General features: G+C 42.2%; 1 protein-coding gene across 1 annotated transcript; it reads right to left on the reverse strand.

The window, feature by feature from the left end:
* Positions 1 to 707: 707 nt before the first annotated feature.
* On the reverse strand, positions 708 to 14,948 carry LOC146173261 (venom metalloproteinase BumaMPs1-like). Its single transcript, XM_084584393.1, has 13 exons — positions 14,814 to 14,948; positions 12,380 to 12,552; positions 11,247 to 11,339; positions 10,480 to 10,618; positions 9,720 to 9,877; positions 8,234 to 8,305; positions 8,031 to 8,161; positions 7,889 to 7,938; positions 7,414 to 7,522; positions 5,693 to 5,860; positions 3,834 to 3,972; positions 1,473 to 1,610; positions 708 to 1,084 (listed from the first exon to the last, which is right to left on the reverse strand). Exons 1-13 carry the CDS (start codon positions 14,863 to 14,865, stop codon positions 929 to 931), a joined length of 1,578 nt encoding a protein of 525 aa, XP_084440519.1. The 5' UTR covers positions 14,866 to 14,948; the 3' UTR covers positions 708 to 928.
* Between the last annotated feature and the right edge of the window lie 10,391 nt (positions 14,949 to 25,339).

Below are 25,339 nucleotides of genomic sequence, written 5' to 3' on the forward strand. Positions count from 1 at the left end.
TTCCCGAGGCTGTTGAACATTACCTTAGTCTTCTGCATATTGATTTTCAAGCCTACCTTTCAAACTGGATTCCAGGGGAAGGAAAGCGTAGCAGGGGGTGGCAGAACGTTAGGTGGGCGGATGAGATTAAGAAATTCGCAGGGATCAAGTGGATGCAGCTAGCACAGAACTGGGTTAAGTGGAGACATACGGGAGAGGCCTTCGCATTGCAGTGGGTATAGTCAGACTGATGATGATGATGATGATGATGATGATGATGATGATGATGATGATGATGATGATGGTAGGAAAGGGCACGGCATCCATCTTTCACATTTCTCGGTGGACACCAGAATCTATAAGGGAGGAAGGTGGTAGTGAAGAATAGAAACAGGTGCCGTACTGGAGGGCTACGAAATGACTTCAACCAACAGAGTATGTTAATGTACACTAAGATCGCACAGCACATGGACGCCTTGGCGTTTCGCTTAAGTCTAAACGCGGCCTCCACGGTCGAGTTCAAATCCAGTTACTCTTATCTCTATAGTCAAGCGTCATAACCATTGAGCGTCCGCGGTGGATGCGAGTGTTGTAGAAAGATTGTGCTCTTGCGGAGTCAGGTAGCACCCATTCAGCTACATTTGGAAATAGACTAGCTGAGAGCGACGCATAAAACTTGATATTCACTTTCTTGGAAACACAGCACTAAACAAGATGTTCCTTGATACTTTTCTTTTTTAATTTGTAGCAAGGCTGGAAACGTCTTAAAGCCGAAATGACTAAAGAATGAATTACGCAAGGAAGTTTTGGCTTGTTCTTTTAATAGGTAGCCGTTTCTCGCCAAATATGATGACATTGAGCAGGGTCATTGAGTCCTCGTGCGATACCACTGTGAAAACCTTCCTCGCCTCCTCGGCGGATACGTTGTCGACGTAGGGCGTCCTCCGTATTATGTTGCTTCGTCGCATACGCAGCGTGTGGTAGAGGTACTGGTCGTTCTAGGCGGCCGGCTAGTAATGGGTTGTCTGGTTGTAGGTGCTCCAGGGGGTCTCGTCGCCTCAGTCACGTGAGCTGGTTTTTGCACGCATTTACCCTGAATACAAACCTGGAAGAGACGGAAAAAGGGATAGAAGCACTTGCTCACTGGTTTCCTCTTGAGGCAAGCTTACGCCGAGAGTTTTTGCTTGTTTGTTTGTTAATTTTGTTTGCTTTTACTAATGTTCTAGCTTTATAATTTCGTCAGCTGTACCTTTTGTTGTCTTTTTGGTAACAACTGCGAAAGCAGTATACGTCTGAAAATTTATTATTAGTTTCTACCTTTAGCCGACTTTTTTTCTCTTTTTGGTGCAGAAATGCATTTCTCATGACAAAAGAAGTGACAGTGTAATATTCCCCATCCAGGTTCTAATGTTAATCCCATTTTGGCCAACCAGACTCGAAGGTCATCGTGTGTAAAAATAAAGTTCATTTTCATATGCAGTAAGCAATCTTACCTTTTGTTCCGCGCATGGCATGAAATCCAACGCGTCTTCTTTGTATTCGTAGCGTATCTTGTACATCCCACCTCGATAAAGATTGTAGCGTTGATATTTGTAGTATCGGCATCGCACTTTACACGAGTTTGGATCAACCTGTTCGAAACAAAAATATCCCACAAAATTCGTGATTGCTTCTTAGCCATGTTTGCATGAAAAAAAAAACGAATACATAAGATTCAAAAACACGTTTCGATCACCAAAGAACTTGTTGCCATGAAACCTATAGCCTTCTAATTAATAAAATTAATAGAAGAACCTTTATGTAATTAGATGCCTGCCTTGTTTTCTTTTCATTCAAATGTAATCTATGTTTTAGCGAATAACTTCTCGTAAACTTCGGCACATTCAGTTACAGTCCGAAAATAATTTTGCCATTCAAGTGACAGCTCAAGAGACTTTTTTTTTTTTGTAATGAGCCAGATCTACATAAACAATCTGAGAACGACGGGAACTAATAATAGCACTGCTCAAGCCCTTGTGTAAAAGGCTTTACGTGTAGTTTACACAAACACTTGATCACCACATCCTGAAAATTTATGCAAATAGTTTTATAAATTTCAAAAGACCAACTTTGTACCTGGCTCTTTCTTCTGTGAAGCCGTGAATTTGAGAAAGACGGGAAGTAATATACGCGGATACTACAGCACTGCTCAAGCCCTTGTGTAAAAGGCTTTTCGTGTAGTTTACAGAAAGATCTGATCACCACATCCTGAAATTTTATGCAAATAATTTGATCAATTACAAAAGGCCAACTTTGTACCTGGCTCTTTCCTCTGTGAAGCCGTGAATTTGATTCAGTGCCATCCTGAAAATATTATTTCTAATCTATTGTTCGAACCTTGTTTATGAAAATAATGCTAAATTGCTTATTTGTGAAGCAAGCAGAGGCAAAAATTAGGATACATCATTTTCGCAATCAAGGGCACTGTGTAATTTTACCAACGTAGTCAATAAAATAAATTTGAACAGCAGGCTTCGTCGAAAGCGCAGATGTGGTAGCCTTTTTTTTACTCCTGCTCCCACATCGGCAGCGGAGTAGTAAGCTAAAAGAATTTTTGGGAAATTGAATTTCATTCCATTTCAAAGTAGCATAGTGTGTTATTGATCGTTTCGAAAAGGTCGATGCAGAAAGCGTACAAAGCGACAACTGTACCAGTTTCCAGTTTTTTTCCTATCTGTGTGCCATTTCTTCAGAAATAATGAAATTAGGGTGGCAGTGCCAACTATCTCAACTGAACACCTTCTTTTCATCAATCAATGTAACAAGCAATGTAAGAATCAATGCAACAGAGGCCGGTTCGAAGGCGGGGCTAAACACACCTATGCTATCGTCGTCTTCTGCTTTCACATATTCCACCGATCTATCCGCATCCTATACAATCTATCGGAGAATTGAGCTAGAGAGAGAATAATAGAGCCAGGCTCCAAGCGATTCAGGATGCAAGAACCAAGCCGACAAAAAGTACCTCATATGTGGTTTAATATGAACTGTGCATCGAGAAGATCTAACTCATATTGAGTTTAACGTGGACTTTGTGCTCAGGCTGTCTAAGAACCGCGGAAAATCATTGCCGATAAACTTTTTGTTTAGCAGTATAGATAAAGAAGCTTGCAATATTATAGTCAAATTTGGCAGTTTCGGTTCCTTGAATTGTCTCTTTGAAAAAAAAAAAAAACCTCTAAACTAACTTTTCCTTTTCCTGGAAGTCTTTAAGACAGTTCATTTTTAACATTTAAAGCGCAACTTGGATATACACAGCGTGCAGAAAGTTTAATGTGTCATATATACTTATCGACTGAGGAAACATCGTTACATATTTAGGTAAAAGTTTTGATTGATATTAAATAAAATCTGTATACTGTTCTCTCTTAGTGGAGACCCCCACAGGTTTAAATACATCTAATCTGCTTTTGATTTCTTTCAAAGAAATGCCGGTACCAAGCGGTATTTGGTAAAAAAAATATAGGTTAACGCAATGAAGATGCACGGGAGCTCACAAGGACTCCGTAACCATAAGCTGCGGATGAATTGGCATTCCTTAGGGTTCGCTAGCAGGCATTTTAACCGCGCAGAATATGGGTGTTTGAGCATTCTGCATAGTTTGCTATCTGGCTGCCTCAGCTGAAATTTCATTGTGCGAATTAGAGCTCAGCCGTAATACGACAATGAGCCCCGCGATGGAGGCCCTGCTAATGAAGGGCTCTGTAATGAATACACGTGTGTTCGTGCGTTATGAGTCATTGCTATCCGTTGTACTTACTGGCTGGTATTAATATAGTATAAAGGTGTTAAAATGCTTGACAGTTTTCGCTTACATGGGAAGCCTCGAAAGTGTATTCTTTTTTATTGACAAGGTTGTCGCAGAATTTTTGAAAAGACACCATCATTCCAGGGAATTTGTCTTCCACGGCGTAACCACTTGTACTGTGCCGCCAGCATTGTTCTCCTCGTAGCCTGGAACAGAACAGGGGACGAGTAAAATTGGCTTACTTGAATATAGAAAAGGTTGTTTTTTTTTTCTTCCTGAATGTGAAATAGAAACAAATTTCCGAGTCTAGACTTATGCTGAATTTTATGCAGATTCTGTAGATTGTACAAAGTGCAAGAATACTACAGTGACTTGAATTTTACAAACGTAAGGAAAGTTGTTAGAAAATACGAAAAATAAAAAGGCAAAGAATACTTTCAACATTATACTATTGCTGTAATCCTCTGACATTATAATTTTACGAAATGTAGAGAATTTTACTAAATGTAGCAATGATATATAAATATCAGGATGGAATGCTGCCGAGCTAGTTGATATTGCATGATGTGAGGAAGACGGCGTAAAAGCCAAATGAGGACAGAACAGGATACACACGAAGCGTTCACCAGCGTTGCTATTAGCTGTTTATTCAAGTCGTAGCGCGGATTATATATAAAAATATAGGCAGGCGTGGAGAGAAATCATAAAGGTCACACACCAAGCAATAGAAGGTATTCACAAAGTGAATCTAAAAGACCACATTCATTTTAATATGAGGGTGGGGGGGGGGGGGGGCGTGTCCAAACGTATCACGCAAGATTAGACATATATTCCAGCATAATGAGCACAGATCAGAAGTTCAGACTTGTTTCCGCTCTTGCCCAGATCGTGGTTTTCTCATATCTTGCTCCGCTCATGCAGCACAAAATTTGCATTTTGTCCTTATCTTCGACATTTCTGGTGCGCTGCCGTTGCCACTCGATGCTGACAATAAAGGTTTTCTAATCTTATCCAATTATTCATTGCCCACTTTGGCCCACACATGATGTCCGCGTGAGAGGAGGGAGCAATATTGCCGCGAAACCTTCAAAACTGTATTTGTTGTTTTTTAACAGCCGCCGGCATGCGGTCTTATATCACTGCAGTGATTCTGGCACGGGTATCAATTCTGTATCTCGTATTTGTTGGTGCGATACGACGCGTTATCATTTTTTTGTCGCGAACGATGCGCCGAGATCTGTATCGAAGATTCCGATTACTTGCGTATATTTCTACAATGTTCCAGGTTGTGCTAGTAGCAGTTTTCGACGTTATCTAGATTGTTCTGAGCAGCCAATAAATTGAGCGTTGACGAGTGTGGCGGGCATTCTTTGTTCGACGATCGACGAGCCCGTTTGGTGCTATCGCCGCAGCCGAGTTGCATAGTTCTTTTGCGGGCGCGTTTCAGCCCAGTAAGGAGTTAATTTCAGTACCATCAAGCCTGTATCATCTTTTGGTGTCTACGGCCTTGTCACCACTACGTGACAATATACCATTCCTGAGGGCACGTATCCCGTAGACTTCCAAGTATGTCCCTATCTGTAGCCCCCGCCGGAACAACCAGTGATGCGAAGGCAAAGCCTTAAATGTTTGTTTCCCCACTTTCCGATAGCCTGAAAAAAAGGGCTAGCAGGCACTTCGTGTTCTTGATGTTTGCCGCACCCAACAAGCTTTCTTTTATAAGTGCAGAAAACACCTATCTAGTGTGCTTTTAGAGCAAAGTAGTTTAGGACAAAAAAATTATGAGCTATACTAAAACTCTCTTTTTCCTATGGCGTTTAAGGTTCTAGAACGACAGTGAACGCCTCTATTGTTTTCTACTTTATTATCTGAGACAAATTAGTGATACGACAGCGGTGGTAGCCAGTCGATACCCGAACATCGTACCTGAGAACAAACCGCATCTGCTCCAAGCTGCACCGCGAGAACTGGTGATGCTCAGGGCCCTTGTTGATGTAGCTCATGATGTGGCCGTCGCCCCAAGGGCATCCGCTCGCTCCGGGGTGGCCCAACTCATTCTTGTCGGCAGCGTCTCCATCGTGCTTTGCGCCGAGGCTTGCACAACCACGAGAAAAAGAAAAATGAGGGGACACATAAGCTCCGCCGTTAAGGGTATGAGGCGATGTTTCGCACACAAGGACGATGTTCTTTGACTTGTTCAATTTTTGTTTACACCTTGTTATTTGTTATTATGTTTTTTCATACACCTATACCTAGCATCCGCAAACATTTGATTTTCATTGTGGCCGGTGTGACACCTTTGAGTGCAATTTGAGTTTCTTTAACTTTTTCAATTGATCAATTACGATATTACGACCCGTGAAATTTCCTATTAGCATCATCAAACATTGGCTTTTCATTCTGAACATTTTCACGCCTACAAACTCCTTTTTTCCGATTTTTTCATTTTGTAATTTCTTTAATTCAGTAATGAATAAATAAATTACAATATTTTCATCTAAACACTAATCAAGCATCAAGCACTAGACCACAAATTACCATGATGAAATTTTTTTCACGCAGTCCCCAATTATTTCTTGCACAAGGTGCCAACTAAGCCGACAGCTTTTTGATCGAACGAGCTCTATATCCTAGCGCTTAAAAAGCGGACGTCACAAGGTAGTGGTATGCAGGTGGCATCATCTCCAATTAGTCTCAGAGAAATTGGAAAAGTCCTAGGAGTTTTGTGTTACTCTCTCCATTCCATTTTTTTCTCCATTGACGGATAGTACTAAATGCTAGAACATAATCATGCAAGTGTCGCCTACAGCTGTGTATTAAGTAGAGTGAAATGTATAACGTGAAATAGAATTACTTCGTGAAGTATAATGATTGAATTAAGTATAGTGAAGTGTAAAGTTACGCCCCATGTGCGCCAGGTTATTGCAGGTAAGCGCGTGAACTCAGATCCCTGAGGAAGGCCCGGCCTCACTCCGAAAGCACCTTAGGGTTTTTTTGCCCCATTTGTTTAAGACGGGAATTTTTGTTCACCTGGCATATTGCATTATCACCGTATCGTCTCTTTCCTTTATAGGGTTCTCTACAATTAATTAGATGAAATATTGCAGCCTCCCCTTTTAAACGTGAACAGATCCCCATGCTCGGTATATTTATTGTCACTTCAACATTTTCAGCCAATCTTTCTAATTGAATTGTATTTTATATCAAAAGATTGCGTTCTTTATTTAAGCTCCATTCACTTTATGATCGACTTATTTTATATCCTAAATTTTTGCCCTTATGCCACTGCCCTGCTTTCGACCCACAAATGTTCCACTTACATTTTGCTAACGTATGTCACGGATTTTTTTCGCACGTTATCAAGTTAACCTGCCACCCTGGAGCATTGAGTTGTTGAACCATTATGAAAATACAAGCAATCTACACTTCATAAAACGTATGATACCATTACAGTTAACTCTAGCGCAAGTAAATCATAGGCTATTTTGCCGTCAAAGCTATATGTTGAAAGTCCTCACAACTGTCCATCTATACTTTCATTTTGCATGTGAAGTTTGCGGTCAAGCTGCCTGCCACCTGGCGTGTGAGTCTGCGACATCGTAGATGTCGCACTGACAATGGGCGCAATATCAAGAAGAGCACCTTACAGGTGAGCGACTTCGTGAGTAAAAGTGTGCACTCCAGTGAATAACCCTGGCTTATCTTCTCCAAGCGCAACGTAGTGATCCGTGCAAACACCAGAGACATAACCAATGCCTGGAACGAGAAATATGGGCACATTTGCAACAACTCCTTCTTATACTTCATATAAGAAATAACACATATACCTGGGACAATTTTGATATATAGCGAAATCTCTTCATTGACCTGTGTTGTCAAACTATTAAATCAGGAGTTGGAGTGTTTCTGCTGACGGAATATCAAGGTAAATATTCAATGCAAAACATATAGGTGATAGGCAAATATTCTATCGGTGAATTAGAATATTGACATTTGTATGAATTTGAAGCAGACATGGAGCTTTCACATCCAAGGTATTCTACAGTGGCTTTGAACAATGTGGATACTATCCCTGTAATATCATTGCACACTCCAAAAGAAAAGATTTTGAACACCGCTTACCCAATCCAGCGTCAGTAGCTTTACCGTTGAGCACGGTATAGACGTCAAGCCTGAAAAAAAAAATAAAAAAAGGTTTTGCTATTGGTGCCGCTACTAAGGGCGGCAACTCTGCAGTGACAGTGATGTGAGAAGAAATAGGTACCCAGTCATAAGGTAGACGAGATCCGGATTTCCAAACTCGTTTTTCTTTCTAAACGCGTAGGTTTTGAATTTCCCAATTGTTCCTTCATCAAATAAGTATTCCTGCTGTGATATAACAGCATATGGCTCCGCCTACAAACAAAAAGGTTTCGGTGTCAAAAATCACATGCATTTCACGAAAAGAAAAAAAGATAATGAAATTACCTTGGGCATTTCCACACCTGTTAGCATCAGTCTTATCTTCGGATACGACGCCGCTCGATATCGGAGATTCGCCTAGAAGGCAAAACAAGTAGAGTGAGCAGGTGTCCGCACATTCAAGGCCAGATTAACAGCTATGAGGGCCGATCCAAAATAATTAAGAGGACCTTTATAGCCCCCTACCACCACATCCTGCCCCCTGTCGATTTCCATGCTTGACTTGTAACGTTTCAGAATTTCCTACAGAGATTAGCATATTTACGCGAAGAATTTGTGGGCTGTTTATTAAGACTGACGACATACTTTTCCGCGGAGCACAAGGACAGATTGGCATCTAGGTCACGGACCTAGATGAAATACTCTCGAAAATGATAGGACATATAAAATCATCAGTCAAATGTCAGAACATGCATTTATGAGAAATAAATGTGCGTGGTTATTTCCATGACTAATTCGATAGCGCCAGGCGATTGGCTGCTTGTAAGCGCAAACGAGGTAGAGATGGCTCTTGTTCATAAGCTGTTCGCACATTTTTACCCTAAATATTCGATCAATCATTTATTAACATTGTTAATTCATCCAGCAAGACTAATCCAAGCTCGCTAAGACCGTGTTCCTGCAGAAACTGCGATATATGTTCATACGTCCGTCTATTTGTGACCTTCCCTCCTCAAAGAGGGTTAGACACAGCGGGAAAAGCATCCAGGATGCATTTCATGGGCGTCAGCCTTTGATATAGGGCAATATTTCCTTGTTGCAGTTCTTGAATATTTTGTGGTAGGCCAAATTATATTTAGAATTACGCCTCATTCCATGCCAGTACATAGTGCGAATGTTCTAAATGATTCCGTAATCAGCGTTTTCGAGTGAAGGGTGGTGCAAACTAGCCTTCGACGTGTTTCGACGGTTTGGCGACGTGTTTCTTGCAACTCATCATCATCTTCCCTATCGCTGCTATTATCGTTACTAACTAATTACACCGCCACAGTAATCGCTACTAATATCATATCAACATCTGCTGTGTTATTACCATGACTATTATCATCATTATCACTAACTTTATCGTCATTTCTATCGCTACTATCATCCTCAGGTTAAGAAGAAGGATTATGATCTGTTTCTACGGTCTGGTGCAGTGATCTGCGCACTCTTGTGAGGATCGGAGGGATAGTGGTTCGATTTTCGTTTCAGACAGTTTTCTTCGTTAATAGTCGAAGTGGTATTTGCTTATAGCCACACTTCCTATCAACTGTCAAATGTGGTTGAGGGTGGTGCAGAGTCATTTATTATAGCCATACACTTTGTCTTCTGTCTCAGTGAAGGTTGAACGTGAACAGTCGCTCACCTTGGCCCGAGGTGAAGTAGTGACGTTTTCGCATAAGTACTCTGCTTGCGCATAATCATAGCAAGGCTATGTGTTTTGCCACGGAATTAGCACTAGATATTTCCGGGTAAAATTTAGTTAACGTGCGGGCGGATGCCAACTTACTGAGTTGATTAAGACGCAAAGGTACCACAAGAGATGGCCCCTGGTCTGGAAGTGGCGGTGATGACGCCCGTCCGACACGACAAACACCTCTACGTTCACGATGTCAGGCAGATAGCCCCGGTATTGATGCATCCTCTCACTGAGAATACCTTCTGGAGCTGCACCATGGAGTACATCCGCTAGATTAGGAATAATGCGTTATGGAAGAGCAGATGATTTTTTGTATCTCTGTAATTACAATACTTGTCCTTGTAACATTTTCTCCGTTGTCTTCAAGAGAATTATGCAGGTACATGCAGTTGCATTTGTGCTCGTAGTTTAGTCACTAGATAGAGGGTGTCTAATTAAGCACCTCATCATATTGAAGCCATGGTGTTCTCACTGCTCATAAGAACTTTCTATTATTTAGTATGGGCACTGATATTATTTTCTAATTTTGAGTATAGCATGTCGAAAGGTTACAAGTGTGAAAATGTTCTTATAATTTTTAAGTTCTTTAGCAGCCTGTGTCAATCAACCATTCAACCAGCCACGTAGGGTTTTCAACGGCCTCAGGAATTGGCACAAATGTGTGCACGTATTACACAAATAAACTGGTGAGATTTATGCAATATATATATATATATATATATATATATATATATATATATATATATATATATATAACTGACTTTACTCACCCTACAGCATGCACACGTACTCCCAGGTGAATCAAATATTCGAGCCCTTTCACCTAAAAGTTTAAAAGAATAGTGATCACCTGTGTGCACATCATTCAAAGTCTTGTCCAGCATGTCCTCTTGCTCGATTTCGTAGACGGAGTGAGGCACCAAAGTCCCCTCCGACTTCTCCGTCACTGGCATTGGTTGTATTCTATGTCTTGGACCAATCAGTCCTCTCTAAATCAAACACGGCGTAAGACATTTCTTGTAGCCCAAAATATTGCTTGTAATTACATTTCAGTGTGAGTTTTGCTAACGTAGTTATCCGACTAATGCACCAAACGCCACCGAACGTGAGCTGTGACATTATGCCAATTAAAGCTTGTTGTCCTGAGATGCACGTATAGATTATTTTTGAAATCCTTGCCATTTATTGCCGTGTAGTTATATATTCTATGGCGCGGGAAGTACATGTGACCAAATAAGCCTATTTTATCGAAAAATCTCCATATACAAAATGCTACCGTAGAAGTTTTCCTTTTTTGTAGTCCCTTCAATTTCCCAAGGATAGTGCTTGTCCGTCCTTCGTGTACCTTTTGCACTGTTTTTCATCATGAACTTTGACCAACTCGCCCAACTTTCGGCACGGGTTACACTGTGCCTTGCCGCCACCTAATACTACAGGTACTGCCTTTTGTGTACGTTGTTAAACCCGAAATTTAGATCACGCTGAAGAGATAACCTTTCTCTGGTATAGAGTCTAAAAGTCTGTTAGTAACAATACCTTTTTGGTATTACGACGATTTGTTATAAAAAAAAAAAGAGAGGTAAGAAGTTATACATCCAGTGTCGTTGCTTGACTTACCATTAGTAATCCGCCTTGCAGTTTTTCTATCATAACTGTAGCAATTTTTTCATCGTCTTCATAAATATACCGGTCAATATCTTCACCTTTGTACTGCAAGTGAATGGGCTTAATTTACTACACGTACAAAACCTACGAATGCGTGATTGTGACAGACATCCCCAGCGAACAGAAATTTAGGTCCTAACCATAACTATATGAAAACCTATAACCAGCGTTAAGAGACAGCTAAAAGCTTGATGGTCGCATAAGCTTCGACCTAAGAGTAACACCCGACAGCGCCGTGTTCTTTCTCTTTTTCTTACTGCACGCCATTAGAGAACTCATACAAATGTTGCAACCTCATTTACAACACAACGAATTCTATGGGCCCTAGGCTAAACACGCATATACCAACGAGCATTTGTGGCCTATGTGCCGAGCGGTCATTCGCTCCGCGGATAGCCTGGATTCGATCCTCAGCACCAATATGTGCCCCTCTTTATTTTGAAAATTTGTGTACCCTTACCACAGAAACCTCTTCGCCAATTTTAACTTCATTCCAACCCTCCGTTCTGCTTATTTGTTGACTTCCTTTTCAGAATATCGAATCATTATTTCTTACGAACGCCGGTGTTGGCGTTTTACAGTGAAAAGTAAATGCGATGATATTTAGTTTGACTCAAGTAATATATTAATCACTTAACTGATCGTGTTTCACTTTTCATTTGCATTCTATTTCATATTGCCACCATCGGCTACCAAAATCTACAGGCATGGCTATCTACGCCATGTTTCTGCAACGATTTCTCCTCCTTAACGAGACCTATTACACATTATGGCATTTGCACCTCATATGCCCCAATATACAAGTCGTACCGAAATGCATTATAAAAACCTAATTTATATTTGTGAGCGGTATATTTCAAGCAAATGACCATGGTGCAAAAACTTAAACAAAATATGTATACTCTTCGCCCTCATTTTATTTGTTAAAGAAGGGACACTTCTCGGTCCGCAAGACATTCATACTTTGCATGTCTCTTCTTAATATGCCATCATATTATAACAACGTTTATCGAGGGCACCCTTTGTTTAGAAACTTCTTTCAAGGTCCCAACATGACAGCAGGAAAACCGTAAATGTTTACTCACGAATTGCGTCACGGATTTTCCGTTCTCCTCTGTGAGGACATGGACTCTAGGCGCTGCAACGGACGCTTCCCTTAGGTTCAGCGTTAGATTATTATGCACGTGGACAACCACTCGTCCATCCGCAGAGCGTTCTTCAAGCAGGCGTGGATAAACAAGCCTGGTTTTCTGCAAAGCTGCAGAAGAAAGACGTTTTTGCTTTGGACTGCAAAAACAGGTTTGAAGTGGGGCTAAATAAGGGCTGTAGTAGTGTATCTACATACACAGCTTGACATAATGAACACATACTAGTTGAGTTTTAGACCTAAATGCATTTCTTACCTGACACTACGTGCGTAAGCAGTAATTTACCTCAGGAAAATAAACTAGTTGTGGGGCTTCTGTATTACGATAACCTAAACTAAGAGCACATACTCCACATATTTAAAAAAAGGACCTTTTATGGACATCACAATCTTGCGAAGCTTCTTGCAATGAGGAACAGGCCTCAAAACGTGATAATCCGAACATGGTCTTGAACTTCATTTCAACAGCCGACGAGTTCACGGATACTTTCTAGAGAGAGAGCTGTCATGTTGCTGGAAAAAGAATTTTGCGAGAGATGGGTGGTTGATGCCCCTAGTGCAGTTAGCCGCAGGCAACAGTTGGCTGGGGACTATCTGCACGATCAAAGCTTGCTGGGCCAGGTTTCAGCTCGTCAGGGCTGCCTCCCACTTCCCGTATTTAGAGAAAATTGGTGGCTTGGCTTTCATAACATGTGCACTGGATAATTATCCTGATGAACCACAAGAAATTTATACCACATTTACTTCCGAACCAGCCAAAATACAAAGCAATGAATTTATCTCTTTGAAAACCAAATTATCCGTTTCTTGAACAGTCTTATAAATTGGTAAAACCAAGTTTTCGCTATGCAGGAATATTCCCCATCATCTTGTGCTACTTGGTAATGCACTGAGAACTACGCCTCTGATCGCAGTCAACGGATCGACCATATGGAGATACGGCCAGAAGTCGGTGACTCGCGACATCGGACTCCGCCGTACCTTTCGCTGGGTATTTGTCGTCGCAGACGTGTGCTCGCCAATCATAGGCGCCTACTTCTTATGACACTACAGGCACTACATGCACGAGCACTACGCACGCAATGCACTGAGCTGGTTTATGAACAGTAAGTGGAGGTTATAGCTTACACGTCACTGCTATATCCAGCGATGCACACGCGTGGTCTCATTCGCTTGACTGTTACATTGGCGAGTTTCGTTGCCCTTCTTTACTGTTTTGTTATTTCTTCGGTGACCGGGTAAAAAGGGCTTTTCTCCAAAATATGTTGCGAAAAACTTGGCTGCGAGAACCGCGGGTCCCTTCAAGCTCTGTAGACTCACTTCTGCGACTAGACTTTCAATCTTCAAAATCAAGATTTAGCACAAACATATTCCATATTCAAGCCTACTCTGTGCCCCTTTCCCAGATTATTAGGAACAAAGTGAGACAGCAAATGCGCCAAAATAAAATAGCCTCTTAGTGTGGAGAAGGGCAACACTTCTTGGAGAAGAGCAACACTTCTTAATTCCTCAAACATGCGTCTCTCGTTCTTTGCAGGTTATCTCATTTTATTTTTTACGTCCACTAATAGACCTTCGCTCTTGGCAGTTTTCGGCTGAAGTAATTTGTTCCTTCCGAAAGGTGATTGTGGCACTGTGGCCACTCTAAAACACTTTGCTGTCGATCTCAGAATTCATCATACACATAGACGTATTAGCAATTATCGGCCTAAAAGTTCAGGGGAGATTCGTAAAGCGTCTCGGCACGGCATCAGTGTAGTTTTCTCTCTTATCTGCAGTATATAAAGACAGTCTTTTTAATTGCGCCAGAATACCTAAGCAGCATGCAGCGCAGTTCTAGTGAATGTATTTTAAATTTTCCAAACTTGATTATTTTCCTCTACCTTGCGCTAGTCAGCTGTCACTATTTTCCTCTTATGTTGAGCCAATCGTTGACTAAAGGAGAACACCTACTTGGGGAAGAAGTTAGGAGAAAACTTCACAGCGTTCAGTTTCGCATTACCTTTATGTACAGGTGCGGAATAAGTAAACGAAGCACGCTCTTCCGTCCAAATAAAAATCACTCCTTCTGCTTTACAGATAAGTAAACAATTTTTGTCGGAGAGTCTACTACTGGTTCGCACATACCACAACTCCGAATTTGAATTATTCAACGCATGAAAACATTTAGAAGGAAACTGCGTGCTCCGTTTACTTTTTGTCTGCACCGGTACATAGTTTTTCTATTTGTAATATGTACACATTGCGTATGCATTGCAAGGTTCCTCTACTGCCACCCCCAGAGGAACTGTGGCTACCATACGATACTGATTTGTATTCCTCTAACGATGAATTCGTTACAAGCAACGATTTCAACAAAATGTGCTTCTCACCATCAACTTGAAGTATCATCCAAACGATCATACAAATGCAGCACATGGCCATGACATTCGGTGACTAGTTCCGAAAGAGCGGTACTTCAGTCCATGATGTACTGCGATAACTGTACAAGTTGCAAATTAGTGAAGTGCCTTTATACCAGCCCGTTAACCCCCCCCCCCCCCCCCCCCCCATCGCATAAAATCAGCCATACTTCCAGGTATTTGACAGCAGTTTCCTGTAGAAAAGGTTTCTTGAGTTCATGTCATTTGAACCCAACGGCTGTCTGTATGAAGTGACGGATAGAAGACAGAATAACAATGAAGTGTCTTAGTTCAGTGTAAATAAATATACGCTACCTAAATAGTATATCCGCCTTCTATAATAGCCTTGTTCGGTTGCCTCCATTTGGGAAAAATTACTTCTGGACTGCAGTCTGGGATTCTTTGCTGAGGCTGTTTTCGTAAACATCCAAAAAATTTTAAAGAGCAAGGTAATATATAGTTGGATTAGTTTCATCTTTCTTGTATTTCTATGAACAGGAATAGCGTTTCTAGTCAAAGCCGATAGTTCTCTTTCCGTTGGCCCTTGTGACGGGTCATCACTCTCAAGTTTGGCTTCTGCATAAGTGTCCAGTGCATCGCCTTCTTATGAACTTCTGACAAGTCCAGAGAGCAAGGACCTTCACTTTGCCTTTGCGTGACCACCGCTTTCCATATTCGGACGACCGCAGCGAGGAGCGAGCTGCTGAGGCCGTTCGAGGTCTATCGCGTCCTGATATATTGAAATTGAGCGTGTCGAGAAAAATCTCAACTCAACCATGAAGCCATGTGTGTGTGTGTGTGTGTGTGTGTGTGTGTGTGTGTGTGTGTGTGTGTGTGTGTGTGTGTGTAGAGAAAGAAATTAATAGACTCTAATTTAGAGAAATGGTGGACATGTTGAGAACATTCGCATGGTTTCAATTCAACTCTAGCTCTTTGCTGAGACCTGCTTTAAAATTCAGGTTTTTACACACGTTATAGACACTTTCCAAAAGCCCGTTAAAGTGTGCATTCCTGCATAGCGAAAACACCCTTTACCAATACAGCGCGTTCTGTCATAAAGGCAGAAGTTCTGTGCAGCGCTGAATACTTTAGTTTTATGCTTTAGCTTCCGCACAATGCTAAAGAGCTGCATTGATTTGTAAATGCAGCGGGGGAGGGGGGGGGGAGTAAATAGTTCCTGGGAAGCTGTGGTCTGAGAGCCACTCTTAGACGTTCAATCACCACAGCAATACAAGTCAGAGGAGTGTGGGTAACGGGCTCGGCAATGTTATGGCACTAGACATACCTAGCCCTGTACCCAAATTCTGCCCCCAAAATAGGTGTGGCCTCCATGGCCAATGTGTTTTGGCTGTGGAGGGAAAGTAACTTCCAGAATTTTTCAAAAGGTCAATATTCCACTCTAATGGTCGTCCATAGTGAATGATTTGCCTCAGGGAGTACATTCTCTATGCACGGATTAATTAAAAGAAAGTTTATCGCATAACATTTGTGCTGTGAATGTGTTTTGTTTAATTTCCTTTTTGTCTTCCACCTGCTCAGCTTCCACTTCGTTCTCAACCATGAAGCTTCAGCAGTTGAGCGTAATTTTGTCACGTCCACAAACCGCTCCGCTTTTGCACCTCAAAAGCACTTTTGCAAGGCCTGGTCGTACTCTTTTTCAAATCTGTTTTTTAGACTTTGACAGCCCTTCCAAGCGACGTGCCTTCAACATATTGCTCCGCGTTTTCAGTTCTTCACTGAGGTTAAGCAAGTGTAGTGACCGTTTTTTATTGTGGACAGTTTATTTCTTATTTTTGGTTACTACATTTTACGGCTTTCTGCAACCGTTAGTTACACCCGTTCAAGCAGGGGTGAAAGAAACTTTGACCACTCAAAAATTAGCTTTCTTCGCTAGTTCATCTTCAGCCTTCAGGATTTGCCCTTTAAGGCACCACTGTTTAAAATCATATATTAGTAGCTTACGATAGGGAAGGGCACTTTTTCTAACTTGCATATAAATGTTCCTTCAATGCTACTGCGTGTCTATTTGCTAAGCATCACAAAAGAAATCTTTAAAGTGGCCCATATCATATGCTACATGGTGGAGTGTCATATATCTTAATACAAATACTTGTTCATTGCGTTCCAGAAGGTAATGAATAATACTATACTTGGAGATGTGAGCATGCGCTTGACCTTCGTTCTGACCATAGAGTGCACAACCTTCCGAACTAACGTACGTGAATGTAATGGTACCTGAGCCTTGGTGAACAAATATGTGTAATCCTTGTCGTGTGTCATCTGCAAAATTTATTGACTCAATCGTGACCTCTTTTGACTATTGGTGCTATATTATAACGCCCATTATAGGTATGTCAGCAACATGTTGGTCTTAAGGTTAGTTATTATTATAAATTAGTGCTCCCCATAACCTTCTTGATTATCGTGGTCCTTCGTCTTCTCGCAAGTTGTTTCCTAATACACAAAATATAAGCTATCTTCCATCTGTCAACTTTGTACAAATGGCCTCAGCGAGCGCTTCAACCCCGCTGTCATCGATATACTCACAATGTACTTAGCCTATATATCTCAGCGGACCATCATGATCGAGATGCTTACAGCTTCTCCCTCCATGAAAATACTGGTTACTCCCCATTCTATGACTTTGGTGCTATCACGAGCCCTAATTACCTCTGCAAACGCTGCTCCGTATACCTGTATTGTTCCGCTTTCTGAATACGCACACGAAGCGATCTCCTATGTCCGCCAGCGAGCGCACTCCCGACTACAAGCGCAGCCACCACACGGTCTTTTTCGCCACTGGCTTCCTTTTCATGCTTGAATCGCCATCTCGTCAAGGGGGACTCACCGAAAAAGAGTCTCACGTTATTCAGGGTCGAACCGTGTGCTACGCTACGCCACCACCCTCGACTACAAGACCCCTCTGGCCTTTTCAGAGGGCACCGACCGCCCAACTGAGTATAATAGAGTGTCTCTGCCCCAAGCCCATCCAAACGCGTGCCCTGACATGCCGTAACCTAACTACACTCAGACAGTGCTTTTTCCAAAAATGCTGTTCTTTTGAGCTAGTTGGTGTGAGTTCGTTTTAGGATCCCACACTTTACTTTTGGACAAAACGGAGGCACATAATTATGCGTTGTGTTTGAGTGTCATCTTAAAAACTTCGTCCCAAAGTTGAAGCTACCACCCTCCCGCTAGGTGTCTTTTTACAGCAGGGGAACCTTGCTATGGGTGATCACAGTGGTTTCTAGGGGAACGACCTGTTTCAAGATTAACGTGAAGTTTAATCAATTCTTTGAGATACTGTGCCGAGATGAACTAAGGCTTTGTTTCGCAGATGCTCATTTTTTATTGCCAAAGCTCGAATCGAAGGGTACTCAAGAAAAAAATTTTTTCTTGCTTGTACAGCTGCCGTATAGGCCTGAACAGCTTATTAACCGATGAACACACACAACATGGCTGCACATTTGCATCAACAGCAATACAGTGGTATTCCAGTGTATCCCGGTCATACGTCAAGTCGTTCGTTACACGCACACATCTTTCAGATAGTCGCTGTATCAGCTATCTGACGTATGATCTGTCCTTTTATAGTGTCCCGGCGCATTTTTAAGGTAAGAAACATTTGAAGATTGAGCATAAATCTGCAACGTAGTCATAATATGCGCGGAATATAATTTTCAGAACGCTTAATATTTTAGTCGCAAGTATACACGGTGCAGCCGTGTAAGAAGTGTTAATGGTGATCTTTTGTTTTTTCCACGCATTATTATAATGAATTACATCGTGTCACTAACCTTACAAGCAATGAGTTTGTAGATGGTTCAGAGACACAGTCGCTATGCATAATTATTTTCAGGTAAAGATCTCTTCTACAACATTATTAGATTTTTTTTTGACAAGGTCGCCTGTAAAGATCTTCCACAAAGAAAAAAGAATATTTTGTTCCCGGCTTCAAATAGCAAAACTGCTCTATTTGCGGAGACGACCGAAGCGACTTTTTTAACTCATGCAGCAGCTCTGGTTATATTTTGCATTTCAGCTTTTAGGACGTCTCATATATAGTCTTTCTGGTGTCTGGCTTTCAACATGCAGAAGGCCAGGTGCTTGCACAGTTCACATTGTACTTTGGTAGCTGTCACGGGAATATAATTCATCAAGACTTCAGGCATAAAAATGATCGGGGTACAGAAATGTCATACTGACTACAGTGTGCTCCTCGACAAGTCAAGATGCCTTCAAAAGAGATCATGTGTTACGCCTTTATCCTTTTATGCGGCAACGGTAGCTTATATTTTATTGATCCGGTTCGGTTATGTTACTTTTCTTTTATTACGCGGGAGCGAATAGGTCTCGTTGCGCCGAAAAATCGTCATCGTACACTAGGTTATGAGGGAGGTGTCAGAAACGTGTCGGACGGAAACATTATGGAGGCTTCGTGTGGTGCTGATGTGTCAGTGGTGTCGTATGTAGGGTAAAGTTAGGGATATGGATGGTTGATTGGGTGATTCGTGATTGTAATTTATGATTGGTGATTGGGGATGGCTAATTTAGAGATTGGAAATGGCTGAGCGCTAATTAGAGAGGAGTTATAGGACGACTAGACAGTAGTGACTCGGACTTTGGTGATTGCTAACTGGTGGTTCAAATAAGATGAAGATGGCTGGTTATACCTGATTTTTGATTCATGATTGAGTGATTAGTGACTGGTGATTGGAGATTAGGTACATTTTGACTGCTGCTTGATAGTGATTTCTGAACATGTGGTTGAGCGATTGGTAACTGCTGATGACCATTAGGTATTAGAATTTGTGATTGCTGGTTCATAAGGTGCGCATGATATAATGAATTCGTGTGATGCGACGTAACAGACCCGGATTTGTACGCTATCATGTCAACTCTTAATGCGAAGTTCAAGCTTCCCCCTATATTGATAGTCTACATTTCTGGTACGAAAGGAAAAGGTTTGTCTCAACAAGTAGGAACAAATTAGTTTCGGTCAAAATAAAGCTGTATGTCAGCTCAGACGTGTACATAGTATTCACTGAAAGTTTAAAAGATGATTTAAAACAAATTGAATTTTAGTGTGACCGATGGTTAATAGGGCTGAACGCTAACAACCTTTCTCTCATTTCAGCGCGGGAAAAACTACCATGCATTTATTTTCATCATGGCTGGAAAATACCACCTGTTCAGTATTATAAGTACTTTAACGTCATCCTTGGTCATCATTGGTCTGAAAGCATAATGAACATTACTAATCAAGCCAGTTTCACTCTTGGTTGCCTCCATCTAAACATATGACCAAACATCTGAAACCTATGAAAGCACTATGTAACGTTTCTCAGGTCTAAAATACAGTAAACACTTTCGCTCTAGGACCGCCATCAATCTAACCTTTCTAGCACCTTTAAAGCTGTTCAAAATTGCACTGCCAGGTTTATTTTCTCGAATTAATCCTATATTACTGTTGTCATTGCTCTTAAATCATGGTCTAACCTACCTAAACTTGAAACCCTGGGTTGTGCATTCAGACTCTGTCTTTTCCACAAATTCTATTATGCACCATTATCTTACAGCTGATCGGCTGTCAAGCGCACCAGTCACCTTAAAGTCGTTAGTCCATCCCCGACAGAGACTACAGCCCATCTTTATTCCTTCTTTGTACAGACCGATCGGGACTTGGACAATCTGCCTTCCAACGCTGTGCACCATTCCGGCACACAGAGCTTCATGCCAGCCATCGAATCACTCTTCACTTAACATCATGCCCATCCCTCATGCAACACCCTACACTATGGGTATTTGATGCACTAACAAATAAATAAATAAGCTGAGGTGAAAACAAAGACAACAGACAGAAGTGAGTGAAAGTTTGAACACGCTTTGACGACTTGGATTAGACGGAGACTCAAGCTTCGCCCGCATTAAGAGCAGACGCGATACAACCTGTAACGCCGCCTCTTCATTCCGTGATTTTTAACACTTTTATTTACTTTGATTTTTGGGGAAAGTAAAAGCGAAAAACGAAAAAGCGAAGTATATATGTTTCACCTTTAGGTGAACACTTACGCTTGATTTGTAAACTGGTTCATAGGAAAGGCGCAGTGTTTGTCAAATTTTCCGATGGACGCAGGTGGCCGAAAGAAACGAAAGGGGTTGAAGGTCAAAGGTCATTGCGATAAACCGAAACAAAATCCTATGTCGCACCTTGAGTAGCTGAGTTGAAGCTCTAAAAGACACATCACAGCAACCACGTCCGCTGATATTGCTGCCACAACTGCTAACCCGATACCCCCTCTCATCGAGCAGTATTCAGTGTAACTGCCGCGCTGCAGGCTGTGTTCTATAGACCCCGACACTTTCTGTGCGTACACGAGCAAGATGACAAAGGATAGTTCCCTCAGAAGCACTTACCCAAATGTGTTCTTCACACACTAATATGCATTTTCCAGCACACGTCTAACTGTAACTCCTCAACGCTGTTCATTGGAACATTAAAAAAATAAAGCGGCAATGCATGCCTAACAATTCCATACATTGAATGCACGTCTCAAATTCCAAAACACCAATATCCTTCTGGTAGCAAACAAGTTCCTGGCTGGCCGGTCGGAAGGAACAGATCCAGTAGGCAACACACGATTGTTTGGGTCCCCGACGCTAGGGTGGAGAGTTGATCCCGTCATCTGGTTTTACTAGCCGGCCGACGGAGTCATCGGTAGAGCCTTTCACAATACCGGAAACATATGAGGAAACGATACAGACGTGCAGGGAGAAGCACTGAAAGTACGGCCTTCTACATGACACACTAAGCCGAGAGCAAGCCACTACATTTAGGCGCCAACAAACACATGTCCAAACAGAGCCCTGTACCACAAGACACGACCCACACGATACAAAAGCAAATGTGTCTGGTGTGGAGACACTGCTACATTATACCACGCAACATAAGGATGTTGAGATAGCCCCACAATGTCTAAAATAGATAGCTCTAGTCCTAAGCATTAGGAGGACATTCTAGCCGACTCGGATGCGCAGTGTCAGCTCATGCTGGCACTGCGAGCCAGAGCCGCAGCTGAGGCCAACGGACTCCTGGACCAAGGACTACCGACCATTGTTCTCTCACCAACTCTTTCCTAAACTACTAGCCCTGAACCCCAATTTATAGGTATTAAAGTTTATCAATCAAACCCAAATCACATCCTTACAATAACTGAAAGCACAATAGCTAGAGTCCTGACATCTGGGATATCTGTAAACTCCGTTGCTTCAGGACGGCTGTCGTCACAAATATTTTGCTGGTAGAGGTGCACAACAGATTTCAGAAAAGATCCGAGAAGAAACGAGTAAGGGGTGTAAATATGATGCCAGTAGGCATTGATTATATGGCTAGGAACTCCATAAAAAACGTTTCATTGTATGCTGTTTCTAGTTTCGGTTTATGTGGTTTAGGTCGCAAAGCTACTTAGGCTATGAGAGACGCCGTATTAGAGGGCTAGAGCAATTTCGACCACCTGGGGTTCTTTAACATGCACTGACATCGCACAGCACACGGGTGCCTTACTTTTCACCTCCATCTAAAAACAGCCGCCGAAGCCAAGATTCGATCCCGCATTCTTGGGAACAGTATAGTCAAGCGCCCTAACCACTGCACCACCACAACGGGGGTATACTGTTTCTGCAAACAAAAATTCAAGTAAACGAGTCTTCTGTCATCTACCTTTAATATGACACATAGGTTATTTCCTGCTACACAGAACAATTTAAGAAAAAAGTGCTTATTGAAGGCCAATTATTAGCGTCGCAAGCTTTTTGCCGAACGTAAATGAAAACGAACTGGATAGTTAGAAGCGCAGGCGAGCCAGATGGCAACGGGAAATAAGAGCACGTATCAAGACAGAGAAGACAGAAATAAAAAATAAAAATTGTTTCAATATCAATGGGCCTAAACCCGCGAGCATAGCTTCAGCGCCAACTACACATTGCCAGGAGATCCGCGCAGAGTTGTAACCTGGAAACTAGGCGCCGGTGATTCCTGCTTTTTGCAGCCTCATTTCAATGGCAGCTTCACGTGAAGCAGTCCAATGTTACTGCTGAAAAAAAAACTGGTTCCACGATAAAATAAAAAATACTGTCTTATCGGTTGTTCCCATCGAGGCCGATGTTCACATATCTGTATGCTTGCTAAAATGAGGTAGAAATAAGGGACCTAGCAGGTATTTCTGCTCCACCTTTCAGGCCCCGATGCGACAGTATTAATGGCTCCCGTATTTATTTATTTTTATTTGTACATACTGCAGCCTCGATGAGGCTATGGCAGGAGTGGGCAAACAAAGCAAACTGTACCAAGCAAATACAAACATATATATATATATATATATATATATATATATATATATATATATATATATATATATATATATATATCGGCCGACAGGCTGTCCGAAAACTCCGCGCAGGTATATATATATATATATACATAAAAAGGCATGCGGGCTTCCTTTGCGGATACTCGTTTGCGTACGTACTTTGAAGCTCGCTTAAACAACAGTCCCTTATATTGTACCTTCATTCACTTACCCATACTGATTAGCTGGCATTTAACATTGCCACCTCAAAAAATCCGCTCTTGGCATTAATGGCAACCTTTGGGCAAATTGTCTTGGCTTTGAATTTAATTCAGCACCTAATGATGTATCGCAATTTTTCTTTTTGCGTGTGCCATGTAACCTAAGCTGCACTCTGAGCGGAACTAAACATATTCGCCGCTAAAACAGAACATTTAATGACGCATTATAATGTTCGTAGAAGAATACGACGTGCTTAATCATACTTGTTTGGTATCTATGCATCTTTTTAGGTAGAGAGTGATGATATCCGTAAAGCTTAAGAACTAAAGCAGGCTACAGGCAGGCGAGATCAGTGAGAGGAGTCAGTTGCGAGCGCAGAGCACTGGCCATGCGGCTGAAGGAGCGCAATAATCTGGCTTCGCTGAGGTGGAGCAAGAAAGGTCTAAATTGAGCGATTAGGTCGGTCGACAACAGGTGGGCAGATGGAAGTGGGCTGAGAGCATTGATGTCAAGCGGTGGTGATTCGGTGTTGTCGGGGTTATGTCGCATGTGAGTAGAATGCCGAATGAAACTTCCGGGTGCTCGAACGGCAACAGGAAGTGAAGCATAGTTAGTAGTTTGCCGAGGCGGAGCGTAGGTAGGTTATCTGGCAGAATATTTCGCATACGTGCTGAAGAGCTTGAGGAAGAGCCTCAGCGACCTGTTCTTCGATAAGGTGGCACAGATTTGGATTCAGGGGCTTTGGAGGCCCTTGACAGCCGCTAATGAGGGAGAGCTGTCTAGCAACTTCTCGAATGAAGTTCTCGATCAGCGGCAGGAGTGAAGACTGGTCGCCGGCATCTGTTCGACCAGCAAGTGACTCAGCATACGTGGTTTTCTCGCGAGTCAGAGCCCGCTGCTTGCGTAGTTCGTCGAAGCTTCGGCAAAGTGTCACGACTTAGTGATGGTGCGCAGGTCTCGCGCTAACATCTGAAATCCGTAGTCGTCGATTAATTTGAGAATATGTTTGACCTCTCCAGCTTCTGACATCTGTGCTTTGACTCGATTGCAGAGGTCAACGATATCTTCAATATAACTTGCAAATTTCCCACCGACCTGCTGAGACCGCGCTCACAAACGCTGTTCTGCGCGGAGTTTTCGGACAGCCTGTCGGCCGAAAACTTCTAAAACGCTTCTCTTGAAAACTGACCTTGTCATAATATCCGCCTTGTGGTTCCAGTACCACAGATCTGCTACAGTAGTTAGGTAAAATACCGTTGTAAAGTTTGGTTTCCATGTCGCATTTGTAAGCGCTCATCCACTCTATACGTGGCCCACTTCTACACATCATGGTGATCAATGCCGCTTAAGATGGTAGGGTGTCGGTGGCGAACAGAGCTGGCACAAACAACGGCCGAGCCCACTTGGATGGTTTGGTGGTGGTCGTCTTCAAGCATCGCAGGAGGTAGTAACGTGCGGCTACGTAGTTCCAGGGCGAGAGAATCTATCGTACCCGGCACCTCCACGAAATGCATTGGAGGTACTGAAGCAGGCGTACAAACAGGCGAGATCAGCCATCCGCAAGTACAAGGCGATGGCTATATGGCTCCAGCGTACGCCTGTCTTCTACTTCACAGTTTATTTATTTGCTTATATAATATACCTTACAGACTCCTAAGGCAAAGCATTGAGTAAGGGGGGGGGGGGGGGCACATCAAAAGCGAAACGTAAAGGTAACTACAAGCTACGGTGATGTAAATTATTGTCTTACAGAAAGGAAAAAAGAAGTGAAACATTTGCTCATATACACCTTTAAATGTCACACTTTTGCTGTCGCTTATGGCCACTGGCGTCTATCAGGCTTCAGAGAGACAGCACATGTTGAGAGTTCTTCCAGAATTTATCATATGCCGCTTTTTCTAGTAAAAAAAGAAAGAAGACAAACGG

The sequence above is a fragment of the Amblyomma maculatum genome, chromosome 11 (assembly GCF_055883805.1).
Source record: "Amblyomma maculatum isolate TAMU_Amacu chromosome 11, ASM5588380v1, whole genome shotgun sequence".
Lineage (NCBI taxonomy): Eukaryota > Metazoa > Arthropoda > Arachnida > Ixodida > Ixodidae > Amblyomma > Amblyomma maculatum.